The sequence below is a fragment of the Corythoichthys intestinalis genome, chromosome 5, assembly GCF_030265065.1.
Source record: "Corythoichthys intestinalis isolate RoL2023-P3 chromosome 5, ASM3026506v1, whole genome shotgun sequence".
Classification (NCBI taxonomy): domain Eukaryota; kingdom Metazoa; phylum Chordata; class Actinopteri; order Syngnathiformes; family Syngnathidae; genus Corythoichthys; species Corythoichthys intestinalis.
The window spans coordinates 3,193,918-3,221,105 of NC_080399.1; the positions used below are offsets into that span (position 1 = coordinate 3,193,918).

At 40.4% G+C, this 27,188-nt stretch overlaps 1 protein-coding gene across 9 annotated transcripts in view; it reads left to right on the forward strand.

Annotated features, from left to right (window-relative positions):
• Positions 1–27,188, forward strand: part of shank3a (SH3 and multiple ankyrin repeat domains 3a) — a 333,038-nt gene that overhangs the window by 241,767 nt on the left and 64,083 nt on the right. For all 9 annotated transcript variants that reach the window (XR_009063172.1, XM_057835980.1, XM_057835982.1 and 6 more), the window contains one exon: positions 4,020–4,133. Coding sequence is in view for 8 of the 9 variants with exons in the window: in XM_057835980.1 (XP_057691963.1) it covers positions 4,020–4,133 (114 nt within the window). In the remaining variant the exon portion in view is untranslated. The remainder of the gene's footprint in view (positions 1–4,019; positions 4,134–27,188) is intronic.

The window sequence follows — 27,188 nt, forward strand, 5'->3', positions numbered from 1 at the left end:
TTTTCAACGTCTTTTTTTCCCCTCGCCGTCATACACTTGAGCGCTAATAGTTCCATTTGTTACACAGCCTTCCCGCACCTCCCGACTGCTGTGTTTAATCATTAGGAGCGGGTCAGCAAACACGGCTGAAAAATGTAGTCTCGGTTCGGAACAAAGTTCGTCTTTGTGCCTCATTACGCCGGTGGTTCTTTTCTTGAATTGTGCTATACAAATACATTTGCCTTGCAATGCCTTAACTCATTGGTCGCGGATGTCCAATTTATTTGGACTGGGAGGGGCGAATGAGCATGCACTGAAGATGCTTTTTAGATGGAATCTAATGGGACAGGGGTTTCGAACTTGCCACCCACGGAACAATGTTTTGCGGCCTTCATTAGACATAAAAATAAATTAAGGCAGTGTTAGAAATGTACTTAGTCAAAAACCAAACTAAAAGTACTTTGGGTTGGGAATTTTATATTTTGTGTGGTTTGGTTTTTGGTTCCGGTTCCGTTTCGTTTTAGGTTTAAATGTTGGTTCAATTTCGTTTTAGGTTTAAATTTTGGTTCAATTTCATTTTAGGTGTAAGTTTTGGTTGTGTTTCGTTTTGGTTTAAATTTTGGTTCAATTTCGTTTTAGGTTTAAATTTTGGTTCCATTTTATTTTAGGTTTATATTTTGGTTCCATTTCTTTCTTTCATTTTAGGGTTAAGTTTTGGCTGCATTTTGTCTTAGGTTTGGGTTTGGTTTTGTTTCAGGTTTAAGTTTTGGTTCTGATACGTTTTATGTTTAAATTTTGGTTCCATTCCATTTTAGGTTTAGGTTTCAGCTATGTATCGTTTTAGGTTTAAGTTTAGGTTCCGTTTCATTTTAGGTTTAAATTTTGGTTCCATTTTATTTTAGATTTAAGTTTTGGGTACGATTCGTTTTTTTTGTTTTGTTTTGTTTTTTTTATGATCCATTTCATTTTAGGTTAAAATTTTGGTTCCGTCTCATATTAGGTTTACGTTTCGACTGTGTTTTGTTTTAAGTTTGGGTTCGGTTTTGTTTTAGGTTTAAGTTTTGGTTCTGATGCGTTTTATGTTTAAATTTTGGTCCCATTCCGGTTTAGGTTTCAGCTATGTATAGTTTTAGGTTTAAGTTTAGGTTCCGTTTCATTTTAGGTTTAAGTTTCAGTTGTGTTTTTTTTGTTTTTTTTTTATGTTCCATTTCATTTTAGGTTAAAATTTTGGTTCCATTTCATATTAGGTTTACGTTTCCACTGTGTTTTGTTTTAGGTTTGGGTTCGGTTTTGTTTTAGGTTTAAGTTTTGGTTCTGATGCGTTTTATGTTTAAATTTTGGTTCCATTCCATTTTAGGTTTAGGTTTCAGCTATGTATCGTTTTGGGTTTATGTTTAGGTTCCGTTTCATTTTACGTTTAAATTTTGGTTCCATTTTATTTTAGATTTAGGTTTTGGGTACGATTCGTTTTGGGTTTAAATTGTGGTTCCATTTTATTTTAGGGTCAAGTTTTGGCTGCATTTTGTTTTAGGTTTGGGTTCGGTTTTGTTTTAGGTTTAAGTTTTGGTTCTGATGCGTTTTATGTTTAAATTTTGGTTCCATTCCATTTTAGTTTTGGGTCCAATTTGTTTTGGGTTTAAATTGTGGTTCAATTTCATTTTAGATTTAAGTTTTGGTTGTGTTTCGTTTTAGGTTTAAATTTTGGTTCCATTTCTTTAGGGTTATGTTTCAGCTGCGTTTTGTTTTAAGTTCCAGTTCGTTTTAGGTTTAAATTTTGGTTCCATTCGATTTTAGGTTTAGGTTTTGGCTGTGTTTTGTATTAGTTTTAAGTTTAGGTTCCGTTTCATTTTAGGTCTAAATTTTGGTCCCATTTCATTTTAGGTTTAAGTTTAAGTTGTGTTTCGTTTTCTGTTTAAGTTACGTTTCGTTTTAGGTTAAAATTTTGGTTGCGTTTCATTTAAGGGTTAAGTTTCGGCTGCCTTTTGTTTTAGGTTTGGGTTCGGTTTTGTTTTAGGTTTTGGTTCTAATTTTAATTTTAAATTGCGGTTCAATTTCATTTTAGATTTAAGTTTTGGTTGTGTTTCGTTTTAGGTTTAAATTTTGGTTCCATTTCTTTTTAGATTTAGGTTTCGGCTATGTTTCGTTGTAGGTTTAAGTTTAGGTACCGTTTCATTTTAAGTTTAAATTTTGGTTCCATTTTATTTTAGATTTAAGTTTTGGTTCTGATTTGTTTTGGGTTTATATTTGGGTTCCATTTCATTTTAGGTTTACGTTTCGACTGTTTTTTGTCTTAGGTTCAAGTTTAGGTTCCATTTTGTTTTGGGGTTAAGTGTTGGTTCTGTTTAGTTATAAGTTCCGTTTCGTTTTAGGTAAAAAAAAAAATTCCCATTTCATTTTAGGGTTACGTTTCGGCTGCATTTTGTTCCGTTTGGTTTTAGGTTTAAATTTAGGTTCCATTTCATTTTAAGGTATAAGTTTTGGCTGCGTTTCATTTCAGGTTTAAGTTTTGGTTCCATTTTTTTTTTTTTTTTTTTTTTTTTTTTTTTTTTTTTTTTATAGGTTTACTTTTCGACTGTGTTTCGTTTTAGGTTTAAGTTTTGGTTCCTTTTTTTTTTTTTCTTTGTTCATGTCTCGACTGTGTTTCGTTTTAGATTTAAGTTTAGGTTCCATTATGGTTCTGTTCGTTTTAGGTTTAAATGTTGGTTCCATTTCATTTTAGATTTAAGTTTTGGTTCTGTTTCGTTGTAGGTTTAAATTTTGGTTTTATTTCATTTTAGGTTTAAGTTTCAGCTGTGTTTCTTTTAAGTTCCTTTTCGTTTTAGGGTAAATTTTGGTTCCATTTCATTGTAGGTTTAGGTTTTGGATGTGTTAAGTTCAGGTTCCGTCTCATTTTAGGTTAATTTTAGGTTTTGTTTCGTAAATTTCTGTTTCATTTTGTTTCAGGTTTGAGTTTCGGGTTTGTTTCGGTTCGTTTCATGTTTAGGTTTTGGTACCGATTCATTTTAGGTTTAAGTTTTGGTTCCTTTTTAATTTTAGGGTTAAATTTTGGTTCCATTTCATTTTAAGTTTAGGATGTGTTTCATTTTAGGCTTAAGTTTAGGTTCCATTTCATTTACAAGTTGAGGTTTTGCCTCATGAGTTTCTTTTTCCATTTTGTTTCAGGTTTAAGTTTCGGGTTCGTTTTGGTTCATTTCATTTTTAAGTTTTGGTTCCATTTCATTTTAGGTTTAAGTTTTGCTACCGATTAGTTTTGAATTTAAGTTTCCATTTCGTTTTGTTTCAGGTTTGAGTTTCGGTTCATTTCACTTCACCCTTATGACCTCTCAAAGCTTAACTCTAACCCTTTGACAGCAATAGACGTCCAATCCATTTTAACTGGAAGGGGCTGGAAGCGATTGAATGTTAAACTCCTGCGGGTCACTTCTTATTGATTTTTGGGACATTTACGGGTAACTTCCTACTGATTTTGTGACATTTATGAGGCACTTCCTATTGATTCTAGGTCATTTCAGCATGGCTTCCTTTTTATTTTGATAACTTCCTACTGATTTTCAGGCATTTCTATGATGCTTCCTGTCAATCTAGGGTCACTTGCTGTTATTTTTGGGGGGCGCTTCTGGGTGACGTCCTGTTTTCTGACCTCTGTGACCTTTGATCTTATCGCCACAAAATATAATCACCTCTTCTGTTTCAATATTACAAGCATATACTGCACATTTCATAATAATCCCATTTGTCATTCTCGAATTATTGCAGAATTCCTCTTCCATCTCTGTGACCTTTGACCTTATGACCCCAAAACAAAGACTTTAAAATAAATTAAAAAATACCGTTTTCCAATCCCTCGTTTCGTCAACTTCTTTGTCAATATGAATTGTCCGAAGGGAATTCTCTATTCCTGAAAGTGAGTTTGTGTGTTTTTTGTCTTTTTTTTGTCCCGCTGCCCTTGCCGCCATTCCCAAGACGGGTGCACGGTCACCTCCCGACGGCGACTTTGCCCCTTCTCGTTGTGACCTTCCGCTCATCTTTTCTTTTCCCAGTGCTGAGCATCGGAGAAGGAGGCTTCTGGGAAGGCAGCGTCAAAGGGAGGACGGGCTGGTTTCCTGCCGACTGTGTAGAAGAAGTTCAGATGAGGCAGCTAGACCCTCGCCTTGGTAAGACAAAAACGTGGATATGTACTGTATTTGATTACTACCATGTAAAAACATGATAACTATCATTTAAAAATGAGATAACTATCATGTAAAAACGTTAAACAATGATGTGAAAATGTGATTACTATCACGTAAAAACATGACTGTCATCTAAAAATTTGATAACTATTATCCAAAAACGTAACTATTTAAAAAAGTGATAACTATCATGTAAAAACGTGATATCCATTATGCAAAAACGTCATAACTATTTAAAAAGGTGATAACTATCACGTAAAAACGTGAGAATTATGTAAAAATGTGATAACTACCATGTAAAAACATGATACTATCATGTAAAAACATGCTAACTATGATGTAAAAATGTAATACTGTGACGTAAAAACTTGATGCTATGATGTAAAAACATAATATTTAACATGTAAAAAAGTGATAAATATGTAAATACAAGAGAACTGCTATGTAAGAACGTGATACTATGACGTAAAAAACGTAATTACTACCGTGTAAAAACATGATACTATCATCATGTAAAAACATAATTATCATGTAAAAACGTGATTATTATCATGTAAACACATGATAGCTATCATGCAAAAAGGTCATAATTATTTAAAAATATGATAACTATCATGTAAAAATGTGATAAATATGTAAAAATGTGATGTCTACCATGTAAAAACACACCATGATGTAAAAACATGATACTATGACGTAAAAACTTGATACTATGATGTAAAACCATAATATTTAACATGTAAAAAAGTGATAAATATGTAAATACAAGTGAACTGTCATGTAAGAACGTGATACTGTGACGTAAAAAACGTAATTACTATCATGTAAAAGCATGACTATCATCTAAAAATGTGATAACTATGATGTAAAAAGGTGATAATTGTGTAAAAATGTGATAACTACCATATAAAAACGTGATTATTATCAGGTAAACACTATTATGCAAAAGCTTCAGTTATTTAAAAATGTGATAACTACCATGTAAAAACATGATTATTATGTAAAAATATGATAACTACCGTGTCCAAACATGATACTATCATGAAAATATGTGATAACTACCATGTAAAAACATGATGCTCTGACGTCAAAACGATGATTATCATGTAAAAAGATAAATATCATGTAAATACGAGATAACTATCATGTAAAAACGTGATACGACGACAATAAAAACGTAATTACTATCATGTAAAAGCATGACTATCATCTAAAAATGTGATAACTATGATGTAAAAATGTGATATTTATGTAAAAATTTGATAATTATCATGTAAAAACATGATACTACCATGTAAAAACGTGATAGCTATTAATAAAAAACGTCATGATTATTTAAAAATGTGATAACCATAATGTAAAAACGTGATACTATCATGTAAAAACATAACTATGGTGTAAAAACGTGATGATTATCATGTAAAAAAAAAAAGTGATAAATATGTAAATACGAAATAAATATCATGTAAAAACGTGATAAATATCAGGTATCATGTAAAAACATGATACCACCATGTAAAAACGTGATAGCCATTATGCAAAAACATGATACTATCACGTGAAAACGTGATACTATCATGTAAAAAAGTGATAAATATCAAGTTAATACGAGATAAATATAATATCATAAATATGTGATAATATGACGTGAAAACTTGATTACTATCAAGTAAAAACATAACTATAACTATCATGTAAAAAGGTGATACTGTCATGCAAAAGCGTGTTAATATCATGTAAAAACATGATACTTTGACGTAGAAACTTGAAAATGATCATGTACAAACATAATCAATATCTTGTAAATACGAGATAACTATCATGTAAAAAAGTGATACGATGATGTAAGAACATGATTACGATTATGTAAAACATGATACTATGATGTAAAAACGTAACTATAACTATCATGTAAAAACGTGATATATATATATCATGTAAAAATGTGGTAATTATCATGTAAAAATGTGGTAATTATCATGTAAAAACATGATACTGTCCTACAAAGATGTTACCTATCATGTAAAAACTTGATAATTATCATGTTGAAACGTAATCATTTTCATGTACAAACGTGTTAAATATCATGTATACACGAGATAACCGTAACTATTATGTAAAAATGTGATACTGAAATGTAAAAATGTGTTAGCTATCATGTAAAAAAGATAATTATCACGTAAAAACAAACAAATGTAAAATCGTGATAATTATGTAAAAACGTGTCAACTATTATGTAAAAACATACTACCATGTAAAACGTGACAACTATCATGTAAAAACATGTTTAATATCATATAAAAACGTCATAATTATTATCTAACAACGTGATAACTACGTTGTAAAAACGTGATAATTATCATGTAAAAAATAAGTACCATGTAAAAACCTCATAATTTAAAAAAATGTGATAACTATTATGGAAAATCGTGATAATTATGTAAAAATGTATTCACTATCATGTATAAACGTGATAATTACGTAAAAATGTGATATTTATCATGTAAAAACACGTTAACTATCATGTAAATATGTGATAGTTATGTAAAAATGTAATAACTATTACGCAAAAACATCATAATTGTTTGAAAGTGTGATAACTGCCATGTAAAAACTGTCATGTAAAATCGTGATAATTATGTAATAATGTGTTAACTTTCATGTAAAAACACTACCACGTAAAAACGTGATTACTATCGTAAAATGCCATAATTATCATCTAAAAATGTGATAGCTATGATGTGAAAACATGATAATTATCATGTAAAAAAATGATAATACCATGTAAAAACGTGATAAATATTATGTAAAATCGTCATAATTATTTGTTAATGTGATATTTATTTTGTAAAATCGTGATAATTACCTGGGTCTTTCCCAGGTATATGTTGTTTCTCAACTTTAGCCTACTTATTATTATTATTGTTATCATTATTAATCTTATTCTCCGCATTTTTTTCGGCGCACCGCGCAGCCCGAACAGTAGCGCCAATTGGCACCGTTCAAGTATCGGCACGACCGGAATTTTCGAGCGACGCAAGGAATTTTTCAAACGTCCCTGAAAAATTTCCCCCAAATCAACAGAAAATGACCAGATATCAACAGGACGTGTCCCACAAACGTCCTACATTCCGTTGACGCTTATAGAGGGTGCTGCCATTGACGGCCATGGACGTCCAAATTTCCCATTCATTTCTCATGACATTTACTTTGTTTAATGCCGTTGACGGGCATTTTTCTCCATTATATTGATGCCAATGTACTTGGATTCCATGGACGCCTCTGTAAGTCGATGCCATTGACAGCCATGGAAGTCCCAAATTTTTCCCATTCATTTTCAATAGGGAAAAAGAAAAAAATTCCCCAAATCAACAGAAAATGACCAGATATCAATAAGACATGTTCGCCAAATTTACCTGCTTCCATTGACAATTATAGAGGGTGCTGCCATTGACAGCCATGGACGTCCAAATTTCCCATTCATTTCCAATGGCATTTCACCATGTTTTTTAATTCTATTGATGCCAATGTACTTAGATTCCATTGACACCTATGTAAGTTGATACCATTGACGTCCATGGACGTCCAAATTAAATCCCATTCATTTTCAATGGCATAAAAAAACAATGTCCCCAAATCAACAGAAAATGACCAAATATCAATAGGACGTGTACCCCAAATGTCCCCGATTGCATAGACGCTTATGGAGGGTGCTGCCATTGACGGCCACGGATGTCCAAATTTCCCATTCATTTCTAATGGCTTTTACTTTGTTTATTGCCATTGACTGGAATGTTTGTCCATTCTATTGATGCCAATGTACTTAGATGCCATTGACAGCCATGGACGTCCAAATTTTTCCCATTCATTTTCAATGGGGAAAAAACAAAATTTCCACAAATCAACAGAAAATGACTAGATATCAATAAGACGTGTCCCCCAAACTTCTCCGATTCCATTGAAGCTTATGGAGGGTGCTGCCATTGACAGCCATGGATGTCCAAATTTCCCATTCATTTCTAATGGCATTCACTTTGTTTATTGCCATTGACTGGCATGTTTGTCCATTCTATTGATGCCAAAGTACTTGGAGGCCATTGACAGCCATGGACGTCCAAATTTTTTCCCATTCATTTTCAATGGGGAAAAAGAAAAAAATTTCCCCAAATCAACAGAAAATGACCAGATATCAATAAGACGTGTCCCCCAAACTTCCCCGATTCCATTGAAGCTTATGGAGGGTGCTGCCATTGACAGCCATGGATGTCCAAATTTCCCATTCATTTCTAATGGCATTTACTTTGTTTATTGCCATTGACTGGCATGTTTGTCCATTCTATTGATGCCAGAGTACTTGGAGGCCATTGACAGCCATGGACGTCCAAATTTTTTTCCATTCATTTTCAATGGCAAAAAAACCATGTTCCCAAATCAACAGGAAATGACCAGATATCAATAGGACGTGTCCCCCAAACTTCCCTGATTCCATTGAAGCTTATGGAGGGTGCTGCCATTGACTGTCATGGATGTCCAGAATCTCCATTCATTTCTAATGGCATTTATTTTGTTTAATGCCATTGACGGGCATGTTTGTCCATTCTATTGATAGCCCTGGGCAGGGATAAGATCTGTGTCTCCACATAGGAAAGACCCAGGTGTAATTTCTCCAGAAATTGCAGTTTCTAGTTATGTATGTTATGTTATGTTATGTTATGTTACGTGTTAACTATCATGTACAAACGGAATAATTATGTAAAAATGTGATACTGCCATGTAAGAATGTGATATTTATCATGTACAAATGTGGTAATGATCATCTAAAAACGTGATAACTATAATGTAAAAACTAGGGCTGTCAAAAATATCGTGTTAACGAGCGGTAATTAATTTATTTTAATTAATCACGTTAAAATATTTGACGCAATGAATGCACATGCCCCGCTCAGGTTAAAATGACAGAAGTGTAATGTCCGCTTGTTACTTGTTACTTGTTTTTTGTTATTTGGCGCCCTCTGCTGGCGTTTGGGTCCAACTGATTTTATGGGTTTTGGGAATGAGCATGGTGTAATGACATCAACAATGGAGAGCAACTAGTTAATTTTTTGATTGAAAATTTTACAAATTTTAATAAAACGAAAACATTAAGAGGGGTTTTAATATAAAATTTCTATAACTTTTACTAATATTTATCTTTTAAGAACTACAAGATTTTCTATCCAAGGATCGTTTTAAGAGAATATTAATAATGTTAATGCCATCTTGTTGATTTATTTTTATGATAAACGAATACAGTGCTTATGTACCGTATGTTGAATGCATATATCCGTCTTGTGTCTTATCTTTTCATTCCAACAATAATTTACAGAAAAATATGGCATACTTTATAGGTGGTTTGCATTGCGATTAATTACAATTAATTAATTTTTAAGCTGTAATTAACTCGATTAAAAATTTTAATAGTTTGACAGCCCTAGTAAAAACGTTATAATTATCATGTAAAAACTAGATGCTATTTTGTAAAAATGTTAACTATCACGTAAAACACAAAACTATCATCATAGAATGTGATACTTTCATGTTAAAACATAGTACGATCAGGCAAAAAACGCCATAATTAACATGTAAAAACGTGATAACTGTCATCAATATCAGCCATACACTTCCGTACAAATGAAATAAAATGCCGCGTCTACACCCACCAGCCCTCAGGCGGGCGGGGGTGGGTGTAGGCGTGGGGTTGGTGATGCGTCCCCTCCTGCCATCCCTGAAGGCCGGTTGATGGGCACGCGGGTGGCCCGGGGGACCACCCTGGGTCCCGGGGGGGGGGGGGGCGGTGGCTCCTTTGCTGGGCGGCGGGAGGAGGGATGGGCTGCGCATGACCCCCGCACCCCCCCGCCCGCCCTCCCTCCCTCCGCTGGGTGGGGGCCGTGGCCCTGGGTTGCCGCCCGCGCGGTTTCTCCGCCCGTCTGCGTGTCTGTCGCGCGCCCGGTGGGGCTTGCGTGCTGCTGGATGTGGTAGGGCATGCTCGGGTTGGGGGTTCTGGTGCCGGGATTGGCGATGCGGGGGCGTAGGGTTGGTCGCCAACGGGCTTACACTCATAAGAGATTCACACGATTACTGGGTTCTAGATCACAGAACTGATTTGTGTACACTCTACCCCTTTCAATCACTTAGCTTATAGACACCCCCACCCCCATTCTCCTCTTTCACTGGCCAATAGGCCCCCACATGGTGTAAACCGGAAATACATCTCGCTGACGATAGCGCCAGCATATTAGTAACTAGTTTAGATGTTCAATGTATTTCTAGTTGTTGTTTGTGTATGTGTTTCTTTTCCTTCTTCTCTTGTATTTCTTTTCTTCTGTCCCCCCATAATCCCTTCCTGTTCGCTCCTTTGTCATAATAAAAAGGTATTTTGAATGATCACAATGGGAGTATGTCAGACTCTCAATGTGAAACATTAAAACTGTTCAGAATCCGGGCACTTAGACTTCCATTCTCTGTGTCAAACAGCTGAACAGGACAGGTTTAAAAAAAAAAAAATAAATAAATAAATAAAATAAAAGGCCGTGTCATATTTTTTCCCCTGGAATAATTTGTGAGGAACACTGAGACGTTGATAAATTCATCTCAACACGCGTACGCGGCTTCTGTTCACCTGAAGGCGAGCGTTGAAGTGTCACCGCCAGTTCCGTCTCAGCCTAGCGAAACGGGCAGGCGGGACGGCGCCACCTACGATTGAGTTGAAGGCTCTTATCGGTCATCCCTCTGAGAGCTCCATCACTCTGCTCTCAAAATGGACTGCGGGAAGTACAAAAAAAAAATAAGTGAGGAAAAATGATCGCACGAGTGCCAGGTGGCCTCGGGAGCAGACGTTTATCTTAGGGGAGCTGGAAAAATAGTGGGAAAGGACGAAAGAAAGGGTGGAAAGTAGTTCCTCCTGACTTTTTAAAAAATGTTTTTGAAGGGTGTGTGAGAGGGGCATCCGTGGGTGGATGTTTAGTTTTGTTATTTTGCAATTATTGTGTTAATGTTGCATTTAATTGTTTGAATGACAAATGTCATTAACCCCTTGATGATTGAATTTACATTAAATAGACTTAAAAAAACATTTAGGGAATAAATAGGTACACAAATAAAATATATTTTTTTTAATTGTTTGTATACTCAATGTATTTACATATTCGTTTTTTTTTTTTTTTTACTTTTAACATAGAGAAAATAAAAATAAAAAGTGAAGTTGACCCATAGGATGCCCGAGGAGTTCACGTGGAAATGCTACAAAATTACCAGGAAGTGACCTTTAATTTAATAACCTTGAAATGCCCCCAAATCAATAGGAAGTGACCCAAAATCATCAGGAAGTGGCTTGGAAAAGCCCCGAAATCAACAGGAAGTGACCTGTAATTCCTTCAAATCATTGATGTGACCTTGAAATGTCCCCAAATCAACAGGGGATGACTGAAAATTAACAGGAAGTGGCCCCCAAATCAACAGAAGTTATGAGGAAATGCTCCAAAATTAACAGGAAGTGACCTGTAATTCCCTCAAATCATGGATGTGACCTTGTAATGCCCCAAAATTAACAGGTAGTGATCCATTATTAACAGGAAGTGCCCTTTATTTTCCCTCAAATCATGGAACTGACCTTGAATGCCCCAAAATCAATAGGAAGTCAACTGTAATTGTCCCAGAATCAACAGGAAGTGACCTATAATTCCATCAAATCATGGATGTGACCTTAAATGCCCCAAAATCAACAGGAAGTGACCCAAAATTAACAGGAAGTGACCTGTAATTCCCTTAAATCATGGATGTGACCTTGAAATGACCCAATATCAGTAGGAAGTGACCCAAAATTAACAGGAAGTGAACTGTAATTCCCCTTAAATCATGGATGTGACTTTGAAATGCCCCAAAATAACAGGAAGTGAACTGGAAATGCCCCAAAATAAACAGGAAGTGACCAAAAAATTTACAAGAAGCGACCTGAAATTCCCTCAAATCATGGATGTAACCTTAAATGCCCCAAAATCAACAGGAAGTGATCCAATATCAATCGGAAGTGACACAAAATTAACAGGAAATGACATTTAATTCCCTCAAATCATGGATGTCACCTTGAAATGCCCCAAAATTAACAGGGAGTGACCTGTAATTCCCCCAAATCATGGATGTGACCCACGAATGTCCCCAAATCAACAGGAAGTGACTCAAAATTAACAGGAAGTGACATTTAATTCCATCAAATCATGGATGTGACCTTGAAATGCCCCAAAAATCAACAGGAAATGAACTGGAAATGCTAAAAAATCAATAGGAAGTGACCCAAAATCTACAGGAAGTGAACTGGAAATGCTAAAAAAATCAATAGGAAGTGACCCAAAATCTACAGGAAGTGAACTGAAAATACCCCAAAATCAACAGGAAGTACCCAAAATCAACAGGAAGTGACCTGGAAATGCCCCAAAATCAACAGGAAGTGACCCAAAATTAACAGGAAGTGACCTGTAATTCCCTTAAATCATGGATGTGACCTTGAAATGACCCAATATCAGTAGGAAGTGACCCAAAATTAACAGGAAGTGAACTGTAATTCCCCTTAAATCATGGATGTGACTTTGAAATGCCCCAAAATAACAGGAAGTGAACTGGAAATGCCCCAAAATAAACAGGAAGTGACCAAAAAATTTACAAGAAGCGACCTGAAATTCCCTCAAATCATGGATGTAACCTTAAATGCCCCAAAATCAACAGGAAGTGATCCAATATCAATCGGAAGTGACACAAAATTAACAGGAAATGACATTTAATTCCCTCAAATCATGGATGTCACCTTGAAATGCCCCAAAATTAACAGGGAGTGACCTGTAATTCCCCCAAATCATGGATGTGACCCACGAATGTCCCCAAATCAACAGGAAGTGACTCAAAATTAACAGGAAGTGACATTTAATTCCATCAAATCATGGATGTGACCTTGAAATGCCCCAAAAATCAACAGGAAATGAACTGGAAATGCTAAAAAATCAATAGGAAGTGACCCAAAATCTACAGGAAGTGAACTGGAAATGCTAAAAAAATCAATAGGAAGTGACCCAAAATCTACAGGAAGTGAACTGAAAATACCCCAAAATCAACAGGAAGTACCCAAAATCAACAGGAAGTGACCTGGAAATGCCCCAAAATCAACAGGAAGTGACCCAAAATTAACAGGAAGTGACCTGTAATTCCCTTAAATCATGGATGTGACCTTGAAATGACCCAATATCAGTAGGAAGTGACCCAAAATTAACAGGAAGTGAACTGTAATTCCCCTTAAATCATGGATGTGACTTTGAAATGCCCCAAAATAACAGGAAGTGAACTGGAAATGCCCCAAAATAAACAGGAAGTGACCAAAAAATTTACAAGAAGCGACCTGAAATTCCCTCAAATCATGGATGTAACCTTAAATGCCCCAAAATCAACAGGAAGTGATCCAATATCAATCGGAAGTGACACAAAATTAACAGGAAATGACATTTAATTCCCTCAAATCATGGATGTCACCTTGAAATGCCCCAAAATTAACAGGGAGTGACCTGTAATTCCCCCAAATCATGGATGTGACCCACGAATGTCCCCAAATCAACAGGAAGTGACTCAAAATTAACAGGAAGTGACATTTAATTCCATCAAATCATGGATGTGACCTTGAAATGCCCCAAAAATCAACAGGAAATGAACTGGAAATGCTAAAAAATCAATAGGAAGTGACCCAAAATCTACAGGAAGTGAACTGGAAATGCTAAAAAATCAATAGGAAGTGACCCAAAATCTACAGGAAGTGAACTGAAAATACCCCAAAATCAACAGGAAGTACCCAAAATCAACAGGAAGTGACCTGGAAATGCCCCACAATCAACAGGAAGTGACCCAAAATTAATAGGAGGTGAACCGTAATTCCCCTTAAATCATAGATGTGACTTTGAAATGCCCCCAAAATCAATAGGAAGTGACCCAAAATTAACAGGAAGTAACATGTAATTCGCTCAAATCATGGGTGTGACCATGAAATGCCCCAAAGTTAACAGGAAGCGACCTGTAATTCCCCTAAATCATGGATGTGACCTTGAAATGCCCCAAAAATCAACAGGAAATGAACTGGAAATGCCACAAAATCAATAGGAAGTGACCCAAAATCTACAGGAAGTGAACTGAAAATATCCCAAAATCAACAGGAAGTGGACCCAAAATTAATAGGAAGTGTACCGTAATTCCCCTTATATCATAGACGTGACTTTGAAATGCCCCAAAATCAATAAGAAGTGACCCAAAATCTACAGGAAGTGACCCAAAATTGAGAAGAAGTGACCTGTAATTCCCTCAAATCATGGACGTGACCCATGAATGCCCCCAAATCAACAGGAAATGAACTGGAAATGCCAAAAAATCAATAGGAAGTGACCCAAAATCTACAGGAAGTGAACTGAAAATACCCCAAAATCAACAGGAAGTGACCCAAAATTAATAGGAAGTGAACCGTAATTCCCCTTAAATCTTAGATGTACTTTTAAATGCCCCAAAATCAACAGGAAGTGAACTGAAAATGCCCCAAAATCAATAGGAAGTGACCCAAAATCTACATTAACTGAACTGAAAATGCCCCAAAATCAATAGGAAGTGATCCAAAATCGACAGGAAGTGAACTGGAAATGCCCCAAAATCAACAGGAAGTGACCCAAAATTAACACGAAGCGACCTGTAATACCCTGAAATCATGGATGTGACCTTGAAATGCCCCAAAATCAACAGGAAGTGACCTGTCAATGCCCCAGGATTAACAGGAAGTGACCCAAAATTAACAGGAAGTGATTTGTAATTCCCCCAAATCATGGATGTGACCCATGAATGCCCCCAAATCAACAGGAAGACACCCAAAATCAACAGGAAGTGACCCGAAATCCATAGGAAGTGACCCAAAATGAACAGGAAGTAACATGGGATTCCCTCAAATCATCGATGTGACCTTGAAATGCCCCAAAATCAACAGGAAGTGACCTGTCAATGCCCCAGGATTAACAGGAAGTGACCTGTCAATGCCCCAGGATTAACAGGAAGTGACCCAAAATTAACAGGAAGTGATTTGTAATTCCCCCAAATCATGGATGTGACCCATGAATGCCCCAAAATCAACAGGAAGTGACCCGAAATCCATAGGAAGTGAACCGTAATTCCCTATAATTCACAGATGTGACTTTGAAATGCCCCAAAATCAACAGGAAGTGACCTGTCAATGTCCCAGATTAACAGGAAGTGACCCAAAATTAACAGGAGGTGATTTGTAATTCCCCTAAATCATGGATGTGACCCATGAATGCCCCCAAATCAACAGGAAGACACCCGAAATCAACAGGAACTGAACTGTAATTCCCCATAAATCATAGATGTGACTTTGAAATGCCCCAAAATCAATAGGAAGTGTACTGGAAATGCCCCAAAATCAACAGGAAGTGACCCAAAATCAATAGGAAGTGACCTGTAATTCCCCCAAATCATGGATGTGACCTTGAAATGCCCCAAAATTAACAGGAAGTGCCCTGTCAATGCCCCAGAATTGACAGGAAGTGACCCAAAATTAACAGAAAGTGACCTGTAATCCCCCCAAGTCATGGATGTGACCCATGAATGCCCCCAAATTAAATGGAATAGACCCAAAATCAACAGGAAGTGACCTTTAATTCCCCCGAATCATGGATGTGACCCAGTAATGCCCCAATATCAACAGGAAGTGACCAAAAAGTAACAGGAAGTGACCTGAACTGCCCCAAAGTTTAACTCATTGGTTGCCATATGGATTGCACTGAACAAACAAATGCATATTCTCTGCCACCCTCCCACTTCGCAAACAGATTGGACATCTACTAGTGACAAACTCATTTCGAGACTTTTCATTTCATTTTGAAGGGCCACGAAATTGGACATCTATCCCCGTCAACGGCGCCGAAAGAGCCGAAAGCGCGTTTTCCCTCCGTGATGTTGGCTTCTCATTCATCCTGGCGGACGTGAATGACTCACAGCCGCATGAATCGGCCCCAGCTGCAGCTATTTTTAGCTCGGCCATTAAGAAGTTTTGGAAATGTGTTCGCACACCCTCGGAATGCTTAAACGTCGGCTGCGGCAGAGGATGATGCAACGTGCACGCCAGGAAATACCCGCTGAAAAGCGAGTGGCGACGTATTGACTGTAGATCTGTCGTTTGCAGAGAATACATTTTGCACATGAAAGAAAAAATATCCCATCATCCCAAAATGTAGTCCGAGCATTTGTGGCATGCAGAAGAAGAGCCTCAGGATAATGAATGCGCTGCGGAGTCATCGTGATTTGGCAGTCACCCACAATGCAATTGTGTTTTCTTGTGTGGGGGGTCAATATGGCGAGCTTGTTCATGAGGGTTTGGATGAGTAATAGGGGTCCCACACTTTTTTATATGGTGGGGATCCCGGGATGGGGCCTCCTGTTCATCTAGGCCGTCAGTTATGGAGGTGGGGGCTCTGGGCCCGCGCCGCCCCGAGGCGGCTTCTCGGCACTCCCCCCCCTTCAGCAGTTCTCTGTCTTTTCTACAAGGGCATCCTCCTTGGGGGCGGACCACCGGCTGAGTGCCGGGGTGGGCAGCGGGGTGTCGCCCCTTTGAGGTGGGGGTCCTTTCCTGTCCTGGGCCTAGTCGGCTGTAGGGGTCTGGCCTTGTGCCGCATCAGTTGTGGGTCGGTGGTGCGTCCCCTTATCTCTTCCCTGATGGCTGGGTAATGAGGGTGCGGCGGATTAATAGGGCAATAGGTGGGTCCCACACTTTTCGATATGGTGGCAATCCTGGGGCGGGGCCTCTTCTTCATCTGGGCTGTTGGTTGTGGGCTTGTGTGCTTCAGACCCGAGGCGGCCTCGCCGCATTCTCCCGCTTTAGTCTCTCTCTTTTCTGATCACCGGCTGGGTGCCGGTGGGTCAGCGAGGTGTCACCCATTCCAGGTGGGGATCCTTTCCTGCCCTGGGCCTAGTCGGAGTCCGGCGATGTGCGAGGTTGTGGCGATGGTGGGGCGGGCTTGGGGGTCAGTGGCATGTAACCCTGTCAATTCCTTGATGGCTGGGTAATAATGGCACAGATGAGGAATAGGGTGGTTGTTGGGTCCCACACTTTTCAATATGGTAGGGATCGTGGGGTGATGCCTCCTCATCATTTGGGCTGTCGGTTGCAGGAATGGGGACTCTGGGCCAGCGCAGTCCCGACGCGGCCTCTCAGCATTCTTTCGCTTCAGCCTTTCTCTCTCTTTTCTATCCAGGATTCCTCCCCTGATGTGGAACACCGGCTGGGTGCAGGTGGGGCAGTGGGATGTCGCCCCTTCCAGGTGGGGATCCTTTCCTGCCCCATGCCTAGTCGCCGTCGGGATCCAGCGCGTCCCCTCGTCCCTTCGATGTTGGCTGGGTAATGAGGGCACGGATGATTAATTGGGCAGTAGCTGGGTCCCACACTTTTCTATATGATGAGGATCGCGGGGCTTCATTTGGGATGTTGGTTGTGGGGGTGGGGGCTACGGGCCCGTGCCGCATCTCTCGGCATCCTCCTTGAGTGCAGATTGCCGGCTGGGTGCAGGTGGGGCAGCGGGGTGTCGCCCCTTCCAGGTAGGGATCCTTTCCTGTCCCAAGCCTAATCGGTCGTATGGGTCCAGCGGTGTGCTGCATTGGTTGGGAGGTTGCGACGATAGTGGGGGGGGGGTCGGTGGCGCATCCCTTCATCCCTTTCCTGATGGCTGGTTGATGAGGCGTGGATGAATAATAGGGTGGTAGGTGGGTCTCACATTTTTCTATATTATGGGGATGCTGGGGTGAGGCCTCCTCTTCATCTGGGCTGTCGGTTGCAGGGGTGGGGGCCCCGGCCCCGCGCTGCCCTGAGGTGGCAATCCTTTCTTGCCCCGTGCCGAGTCAGCTGTAGGGGTCCAGCGGTTTGTCGCGTCGGTTTGGGGTATTGGCGGTTGCTTGGGGTCCAGGTGGGCAGGCGCTGGTGGGGGGCGGGCGTGTATGAAGGCATTCCAAGGTCACTTCCTGTTGATTTGGGGCATTTTAGGGTCACTTCCTGTTGATTTTGAGGTATCTCGGACTTCCTGTAGAAATCTGGTCACTTCTTGTTGATTTTGGGGCATTTTGGGGTTCATTTCAAGTACATATTGAGTCAGTTCCTGCTGATTTTGAGGCATTTTAGGGTCACTTCCTGTTTATTTTGGGGCAAATCAGGGTCACTTCCTGTTAATTTGGGGAATTAAGGGTCACATCAGGTCACTTCCTGTTGATTTTGGAGCATTTTGGGTTCACTTCCTCTTTGTTTGAATGCATTTTGTACTTCTTGTTGATGACAAGCTACTTTCTGTTGATTTTTTTTTAGGCATTTAATGGTTGTTTCCTGTTTATTTTGGGTAATTCAGGGTCACTTCCTCTTTGTTTGGGGGCAGCTCGGACTTCCTGTATATATCAGGTCACTTCCTGTTGATTTTGGAGCATTTTGGGTTCACTTCCTGTTCATATAGGGGTTTTTAGGGTCACTTCATGTTCATATTGGGTCACTTCCTATTGATTTTTGGCATTCCAGGGTCACTTCCTGTTGATTTGGGGCATTTCAGGCTCACTTCCTATTTATTTTGGGGAATTTAGTGTCACTTTCTCTTTGGGAGCATCTGTGACTTCCTGTAGATATCGGGTCACTTCCTGTTTATTTTGAAGCATTTTGACTTCACTTCCTGTTCATATTGGGTCACTTCTTGTTGATTTTGGGATATTTAGGGGTGACACCCTGTTTTTTTTTTTTTTTTTTTTTTTGTGGTATCCCGGACTTCCTGTAGAAATCTGGCCATTTCTTGTTGATTTGGGGGCATTTCGGGTTAATTATCTGTACATTTTGGGTCACTTTCTGTTTCTTTTGAGGCATTCAAGGGTCACTTCCTGTAGTTATTGGGTCACCTTCTGTTGATTTTGGAACATTTAAGGAACACATCCTGTTCATATTTGGTCACTTGTTGTTGATAAGGTGGTTTTCAGGTTTCTGTACATATTTGGTCACTTCCTGTTGATTTTGAGGCATTCCAGAGTCACTTCCTGTTCATTCATCGTTCGCTGCCGGACCTCCCACTTCAAATGGATTGGACCTCTATCACCATCAGTGGCAGCCGACGTGTAAAATTCTCTCCCCGCTCTTTCCAAACACGTGTTCATCATTCAACCATTTACATTCCGTTCATTAGCATTAATCACAGCGGCTAACCAAGTTCATTTCACCCTGGAGGAAAAATATGAAATTACATCAACCTTAACATGAGGTTCTCCATTAAACCGGGCCCTATCAAACTACTTCAAAAAGCCTTTTCATCTTGGACATGTTAAGTGAAGACTGAAAAAGGCTGGTGACCTTTTTGCTTCACCTCTCCATTCACGTTCTGCCCTTGTCATGTTATCAGACAGGTCCAGTATTCGCCCTTCACACTTGAAATGTCACGTTAACACAATCGTGCACCTGTCGCTTTTCCTATCGGGACACCGAATACACGTTGTTAGTCATTCGAATTTAGCAAAAGCCATGTACAGTGCCTTGCAAAAGTATTCGGCCCCCTTGAATCTTGCAACCTTTCGCCACATTTCAGGCTTCAAACATAAAGATATGAAATTTATTTTTTTTTGTCAAGAATCAACAACAAGTGGGACACAATCGTGAAGTGGAACAACATTTATTGGATAATTTCAACTTTTTTAACAAATAAAAAACTGAAAAGTGGGGCGTGCAATATTATTCGGCCCCTTTACTTTCAGTGCAGCAAACTCACTCCAGAAGTTCAGTGAGGATCTCTGAATGATCCAATGTTGTCCTAAATGACCGATGATGATAAATAGAATCCACCTGAGTGTAATCAAGTCTCCGTATAAATGCACTTGCTCTGTGATAGTCTCAGGGTTCTGTTTAAAGTGCAGAGAGTATTATGAAAACCAAGGAACACACCAGGCAGGTCCGAGATACTGTTGTGGAGAAGTTTAAAGCCGGATTTGGATTTCCCAAGCTTTAAACATCTCAAGGAGCACTGTGCAAGCCATCATATTGAAATGGAAGGAGCATCAGACCACTGATAATCTACCAAGACCCAGCCGTCCTTTCAAACTTTCTTCTCAAACAAGGAGAAAACTGATCAGAGATGCAGCCAAGAGGCCCATGATCACTCTGGATGACCTGCAGAGATCTACAGCTGAGGTGGGAGAGTCTGTCCATAGGACAACAATCAGTCGTACACTGCACAAATCTGGCCTTTATGGAAGAGTGGCAAGAAGAAAGCCATTTCTCAAAGATATCTCGTTTAAAGTTTGCCACAAGCCACCTGGGAGACACACCAAACATGTGGAAGAAGGTGCTCTGGTCAGATGAAACCAAAATGGAACTTTATGGCCACAATGCAAAACGATATGTTTGGCGTAAAAGCAATGCAGCTCATCACCCTGAACACACCATCCCCACTGTCAAACATGGTGGTGGCAGCATCATGGTTTGGGCCTGCTTTTCTTCAGCAGGGACAGGGAAGAAGGTTAAAATTGACGGCAGCCAAATACAGGAACATTCTGGAAGAAAACCTGTTGGTATCTGCACAAGACCTGAGACTGGGACAGAGATTTATCTTCCAACAGGACAATGATCCAAAACATAAAGCCAAATCTACAATGGAATGGTTCAAAAATAAACGTATCCAGGTGTTAGAATGGCCAAGTCAAAGTCCAGACCTGAATCCAATGGAGAATCTGTGGAAAGAGCTGAAGACTGCTGTTCACAAACAATCTCCATCCAACCTCACTGAGCTCGAGCTGTTTTGCAAGGAAGAATGGGCAAGAATGTAAGTCTCTCGATGTGCAAAACTGATAGAAACATACCCCAAGCGACTTGCAGCTGTAATTGGAGCAAAAGGTGGCGTTACAAAGTATTAACGCAAGGGGGCCGAATAATATTGCACGCCCCACTTTTCAGTTTTTTATTTGTTAAAAAAGTTGAAATTATCCAATAAATTTTGTTTCGCTTCACGATTGTGTCCCACTTGTTGTTGATTCTTGACAAAAAATTAAAATTTTCTATCTTTATGTTTGAAGCCTGAAATGTGGCGAAAGGTTGCAAGGTTCAAGGGGGGCGAATACTTTTGCAAGGCACTGTAACATGTGAGTGCTGTATGATATGAAGATATGTATCTATCTACAGTGGCATGAAAAAGTATCTGAACCATATGGAATTTCTCACATTTCTGCATAAATCACCATCAAATGTGATCTGATCTTTGTCAAAATCACATAGATGAAAAAACAGTGTCTGCTTTAACTAAAAGCACCCAAACATTTTTAGTTTTTATATTTTAATGAGGATAGCATACAAACAATGACAGAAGGAGGAACAATAAGTCAGTGAACCCTCTGCCTAAGGAGACTTAAAGAGCAATTTAAACTGATTTTTATCAAACAACTGAAGTCAAGTGTGTGCCCAGTCACTGATGAGTGGTTTAAAGCTGCCCTGCCCACTATAAAACACACACCTGGTAAGAATTGTCTTGATGAGAAGCATTGTCTGGTGTGCATAATGGCGTGGTCAAGAGCTGTCTGAACACCTGCGATCAAGGGTTGTTGATATTAGGGTTGTCCCGATCCGATATTTGGATCTGATCAACCGCCGATATGCGCAGTAAAAATGTGCATCGGTATCGGATCGGCCGACACGGAAAAATTCCGATCCAGACTCCCGATCCAGTTTTTTTGAAAATCCGGTCTGGGTTTTCCAACGCACCGATTTACATAATCCATTTCGGTTTTTGCTTTGGTTTCCCTAAAATCCGGTCCGCATTTTACGGCACACTAGCATTACCGTCTCCCAATTTACCTCCGTGGCATCTCCTACATTATGACTGCAATGTAATTCCTGTTGTTTTGGGGTGTTTCAGGGTCACTTTCTGTTTATTTGTGGGCATCATGGACTTCGTGCAGATATCAGGTGACTTCCTGTTTATTTTGGGGTCATTTCAGGGTCACTTCCTTTTGAAATCGGGTCACTTGGTTTGGAAATAAATGAATAGATCTTTTTGTGTTATTGAAATGAAAGGTGGATGGAGCCATTGGAAATGAATGGGAAATTTTTGGCCGATTTCACTTGGTTTCTAAAGAAAACCCCCATGTTTTAATGGCGAACAGTCATTTTTGGGGTGTCCAATGAAAGAGACCCCGTGTCGCATGAGAATTCCGGTCATTTGGGTGTTTGAACGGTGTCGGTGGGAAGAAACGGTTTTGGCTGGGAAGGAACGCCATTGAAAAAAAAAACAAGGAATATTATAGATGGTACAGTAGCTTTTGCATGTAATGTAAAAGTCACCATCAACAACCGTCCTCTTGTTGTTGTGAGTGCCTTTGGGCTGAATTATTCACGGCTTCCTCCACTTGGACAAACGGCGAGGTATTTTCGGTGGATGACGACACTCAAGCGGTAACGAGGAGCTCTCCGAAGACTCTTTGAGCCAACCCGCCGAAATCTGAGCGAGAGAGAGAGCGAGCGTAGATACCAAGCGCTTGTTTGCTAGAGGCTGAAAGAGTCTGACACACTTTCGCCTGCTCGAGAAGGAAAAATGCGGATAAAGCCGGCTCAGGGGAGCGACGGGTGACGCCAAAATGGACCGCTGTCCCGTCACGGTGTCCGAGCTACCCGTGTTTTGTAGCGGGATCCATGGGGTGGTGACGTCGGTGAAGGCGGAGCGAGACGGTGCCTTGTGGCGGGATTTTTACTGGGGTAAGTCCAGTGGTAGGTAGAGTAGGCTAAAATTTGACTCCATTTAGAGTAGCATTATTTGAATCGGGTCACTTCCTGTGGATTTTGAGGCATTCTCAGTCACTTCATGTAGAGATTGTGTCACTTCCTGATGATTTGGGGCATTTCAAGGTCACTTCCTGTTGATTTGGAGGCGTTCTTAGTCACTTCCTTTAGATATTGTATCACTTCCTGTTGATTTGGGGCATTTCAAGGTCACTTCCTGTTGATATTGGGTCACTTCCTGTTGGTTTTGGGGCATTTCAGGGTCACGTCCTGTTGTTTTGGGGAGTTGCAGGTTTACTTCCTCTTGATTTTGGGGCATATTGTACTTCCTGTAGATATGGGGTCACTTCCTGTTGATTTTGAGGCATACTCAGTCACTTCCTGTAGATACTAGGTCACTTCCTTTTGATGTTGGGGGGATTTCGGGTCACTTCCTGTTGATTTGGGACATCTCAGGGTCACTTCCTGTTAATATTGGGTCGCTTCCTGTTGATTTTGAGGCATTTGGACTTCCTGTTGATATCGAGTCACTTCCTGTTGATTTTGGGGCATTTTCAGCCACTTCCTGTAGATGTTGGGTCACTTCCTGTTGATTTGGGGCATTTCAGGGTCATTTCCTGTTGATATTGGGTCACTTCCTGTTGATTTTGGGGCATATCAGGGTCACTTCCTGTTGTTTTGGGGCATATTGTACTTCCTGGAGATATGGGGTCACTTCCTGTTGATTTTGAGGCATTCTCAGTCACTTCCTGTAGATATCACGTCGCTTCCTTTTGACATTGGGGGGATTTCGGGTCACCTCCTGTTGATTTGGGACATTTATGGGTCACTTCCTGTTGATATTGGGTCGCTTCCTGTTGATTTTGGGGCATATCAGGGTCACTTCCTGTTGTTTTGGGGAGTTGCAGGTTCACTTCCTGTTGATTTGGGGCATTTCAGGGTCACTTACTGTTGATATTGGGTCACACCCTGTTGTTTTAGGGAGTTGCAGGTTCACTTTCTGTTGATTTGGGGCAAATTGTACTTCCTGTAGATATGGGCATATTGTACTTCTTGTTGTTATGGGGTCACTTCCTGTTGATTTTGAGGCATTCTCAATCACTTCCTGTAGATATTGAGTCTCTTCCTGTTGATGTTGGGGGGATTTTGGGTCACTTCCTGTTGATTTGGGACATTTCAGGTTCACTTCCTGTACATAACGGGTCACTTCCTCTTGATTTTGAGGCATCTCGGACTTCCTGTTCATATTGAGTCACTACCTGTTGATTTTGGGGCATATCATGGTCACTTCCTGTTGTTTTAGGGAGTTGCAGGTTCACTTTCTGTTGATTTTGGGGCATATTGTACTTCCTGTAGTTATGGGGTCACTTCCTGTTGATTTTGAGGCATTCTCAGTCACTTCCTGTAGATATTGGGTCACTTCCTGTTGATATGGGGGGATTTCGGGGTCACTTTCTGTTGATTTGGCGGCATTTTGGGCTCACTTTCTGTACATTCCAGGTCACTTCCTGTTGATTTTGAGGCATCTCGGATTTCCTGCTGATATTGAGTCACTTCCTGTTGATTTTGAGGCATTCTCAGTCACTTCCTGTAGATATTGGTTCACTTCCTGTTGATATGGGGGGTTTTCGGGGCCACTTTCTGTTGATTTGGCGGCGTTTTGGGTTCACTTCCTGTACATACAGGTTCAATTCCTGTTGATTTTGAGGCATTTTCAGTCACTTCCTGTAGATATTGGGTCACTTCCTGTTGAGTTGGGGGGATTTCGGGTCACTTACTGTTGATTTGGAGCATTTCAGGGTCACTCCCTGTTGATTTTGGGGCATATTAGGGTCACTTCTTGTTGTTTTGGGGAGTTGCATGTTTACTTCCTGTTGATTTGGGGCATATTATACTTCCTGTAGATATGGGGTCACTTCCTGTGGATTTTGAGGCATTCTCAGTCACTTCCTGTAGATTTTGGAGCATATCTGGGTCACTTCCTGTTGTTTTGGGGAGTTGCAGGTTTACTTCCTGTTGATTTGGGGCATATTATACTTCCTGTAGATATGGGGTCACTTCCTGTTGATTTTGAGGCATTCTCAGTCACTTCCTGTAGATTTTGGGGCATATCAGGGTCACTTCCTGTTGTTTTGGGGAGTTGCAGGTTCACTTCCTTTTAATTTTGGGGCATATTGTACTTCCTGTAGATATGGGGTCAGTTCCTGTTGATTTTGAGGCATTCTCAGTCACTTCCTGTAGATATTGGGTCACTTCCTGTTGATTTGGAGGCGTTCTTAGTCACTTCCTTTAGATATTGTATCACTTCCTGTTGATTTGGGGCATTTCAAGGTCACTTCCTGTTGATATTGGGTCACTTCCTGTTGGTTTTGGGGCATTTCAGGGTCACGTCCTGTTGTTTTGGGGAGTTGCAGGTTTACTTCCTCTTGATTTTGGGGCATATTGTACTTCCTGTAGATATGGGGTCACTTCCTGTTGATTTTGAGGCATTCTCAGTCACTTCCTGTAGATATTGGGTCACTTCCTGTTGATAGGGGGTGATTTCAGGGTCACTTTCTGTTGATTTGGCAGCATTTTGGATTCACTTCCTGTACAGACCGGTTCAATTCCTGTTGATTTTGAGGCATCTCGGACTTCCTGTTGATATCGAGTCACTTCCTGTTGATTTTGAGGCATTCTCAGTCACTTCCTGTAGATATTGCGTCACTTCCTGTTTATTTTGAGGCATCTAGGACTTCCTGTAGGGAGCCGGTTGCTTCCTGTTGATTTGGAGGCATTTCAGGGTCACTTACTGTTAATTTAAGGGCAGTTCAATGCCACTTCCTATTGTTTTGGGGGCATCCCAGACATCCTGTAGATATCGGGTGACTTCCTGTTGATTTGGGGTAAATCAAGGATCACTTCCTGTTTATACTGGGTCAGTTTCTGTTCATTTTTAGGCATTTCAGGGTCACTTCCTATTGTTTTGGGGGCATCTCAGACTTCCTGTGATTATCTACTCACTTCCTGTTGATTTGGGGGCATGCCAGGATCACTTCCTGTTGGTTTTGGGGCATTTCAGGTTCACTTCCCGTTGATATTGGGTCAGTTACTGTTAAATTTGCGGCATTTCAGGGTGACTTCCTGTTGTTTGGGGGCATTTTAGGTTCACTTCCTGTTAATTTCGGGGCATATTGTACTTTCTTTAGATATTTGGGTCACTTCCTGTTGATTTTTGGGCTCCTCAGGGTCACTTCCTGTTCATTTTTGGGCTTTTCTGGGTCATTTCCTTTTGATTTTGGGCATCTTGTACTTCCTATGGATATCGGGTTACTTCCTGTTCATTTTGGGGCATTCACGGATCACTTCCTGTTGATATTAGGTCACTTCCTGTTGATTTGGGCGACTTCCTGTAGCTATCGGGTCACTTCCTTTTAGTTTTGGGGCATTTCAGGATCACTTCTGTTGGTTTGGGGCATTTCGGGTTCAAAACCTGTACATATTGTTTCATTTTCTGTTAATTTTGCGGCATTCCGGGGTCACCTTCTGTTGATTTTGGGGCATATCAGGGTCACTTCCTGTTGACTAGGGGGCGTCTCAGACTTCCTGTGGATATAGGAACACTGTTGATTTCGGGTCCGGGTGGGGATCCTGCCCTGCTCTGGGCTTGGTGGGCCGTTGGGGGTCCCGCAGTGTACTGTGCCGGTTGGGGGACTGCGGTTGTAGCTCCTGGGCCGGATGGGCGAGCCGGGGTGGGGTTTGGTGGCACATCACTTCATCCCATCCCTGAAGGCCGGTTGATGGGGGCGCGGATGGCCCGGGGGACCATCCTGGATGCCGGGATGATGGGCTGCACGAGCTTGCCGCCCCCCACCACCCACCCGATTGGCTTGGAAAGGGCAATGGCCCTGCGGCGGCTCCCGAGCAGAATTTCCACTCGTCTGCAGGACTATCACAGGCTGATTGGATTCACTCATGACTAGGTGCAATTAGAAACAGTCAAGTAGAAAAACCCGATGTCAGGATTAGCAATCAGACAGCATAGAATAGGATGCCAATTTACACTCACAAGGGATTAATACGAATACAGGGTTCTACGCCACATGGTTGATTTGTGTACACGCCACCCCTCCCAATCACTTATCTTTCTGACTCTCTCTAAAATCAGTTGATTTTGAAATCTGTCCAAATTGTTGATTGATGTTTAACAAGTAGATTGG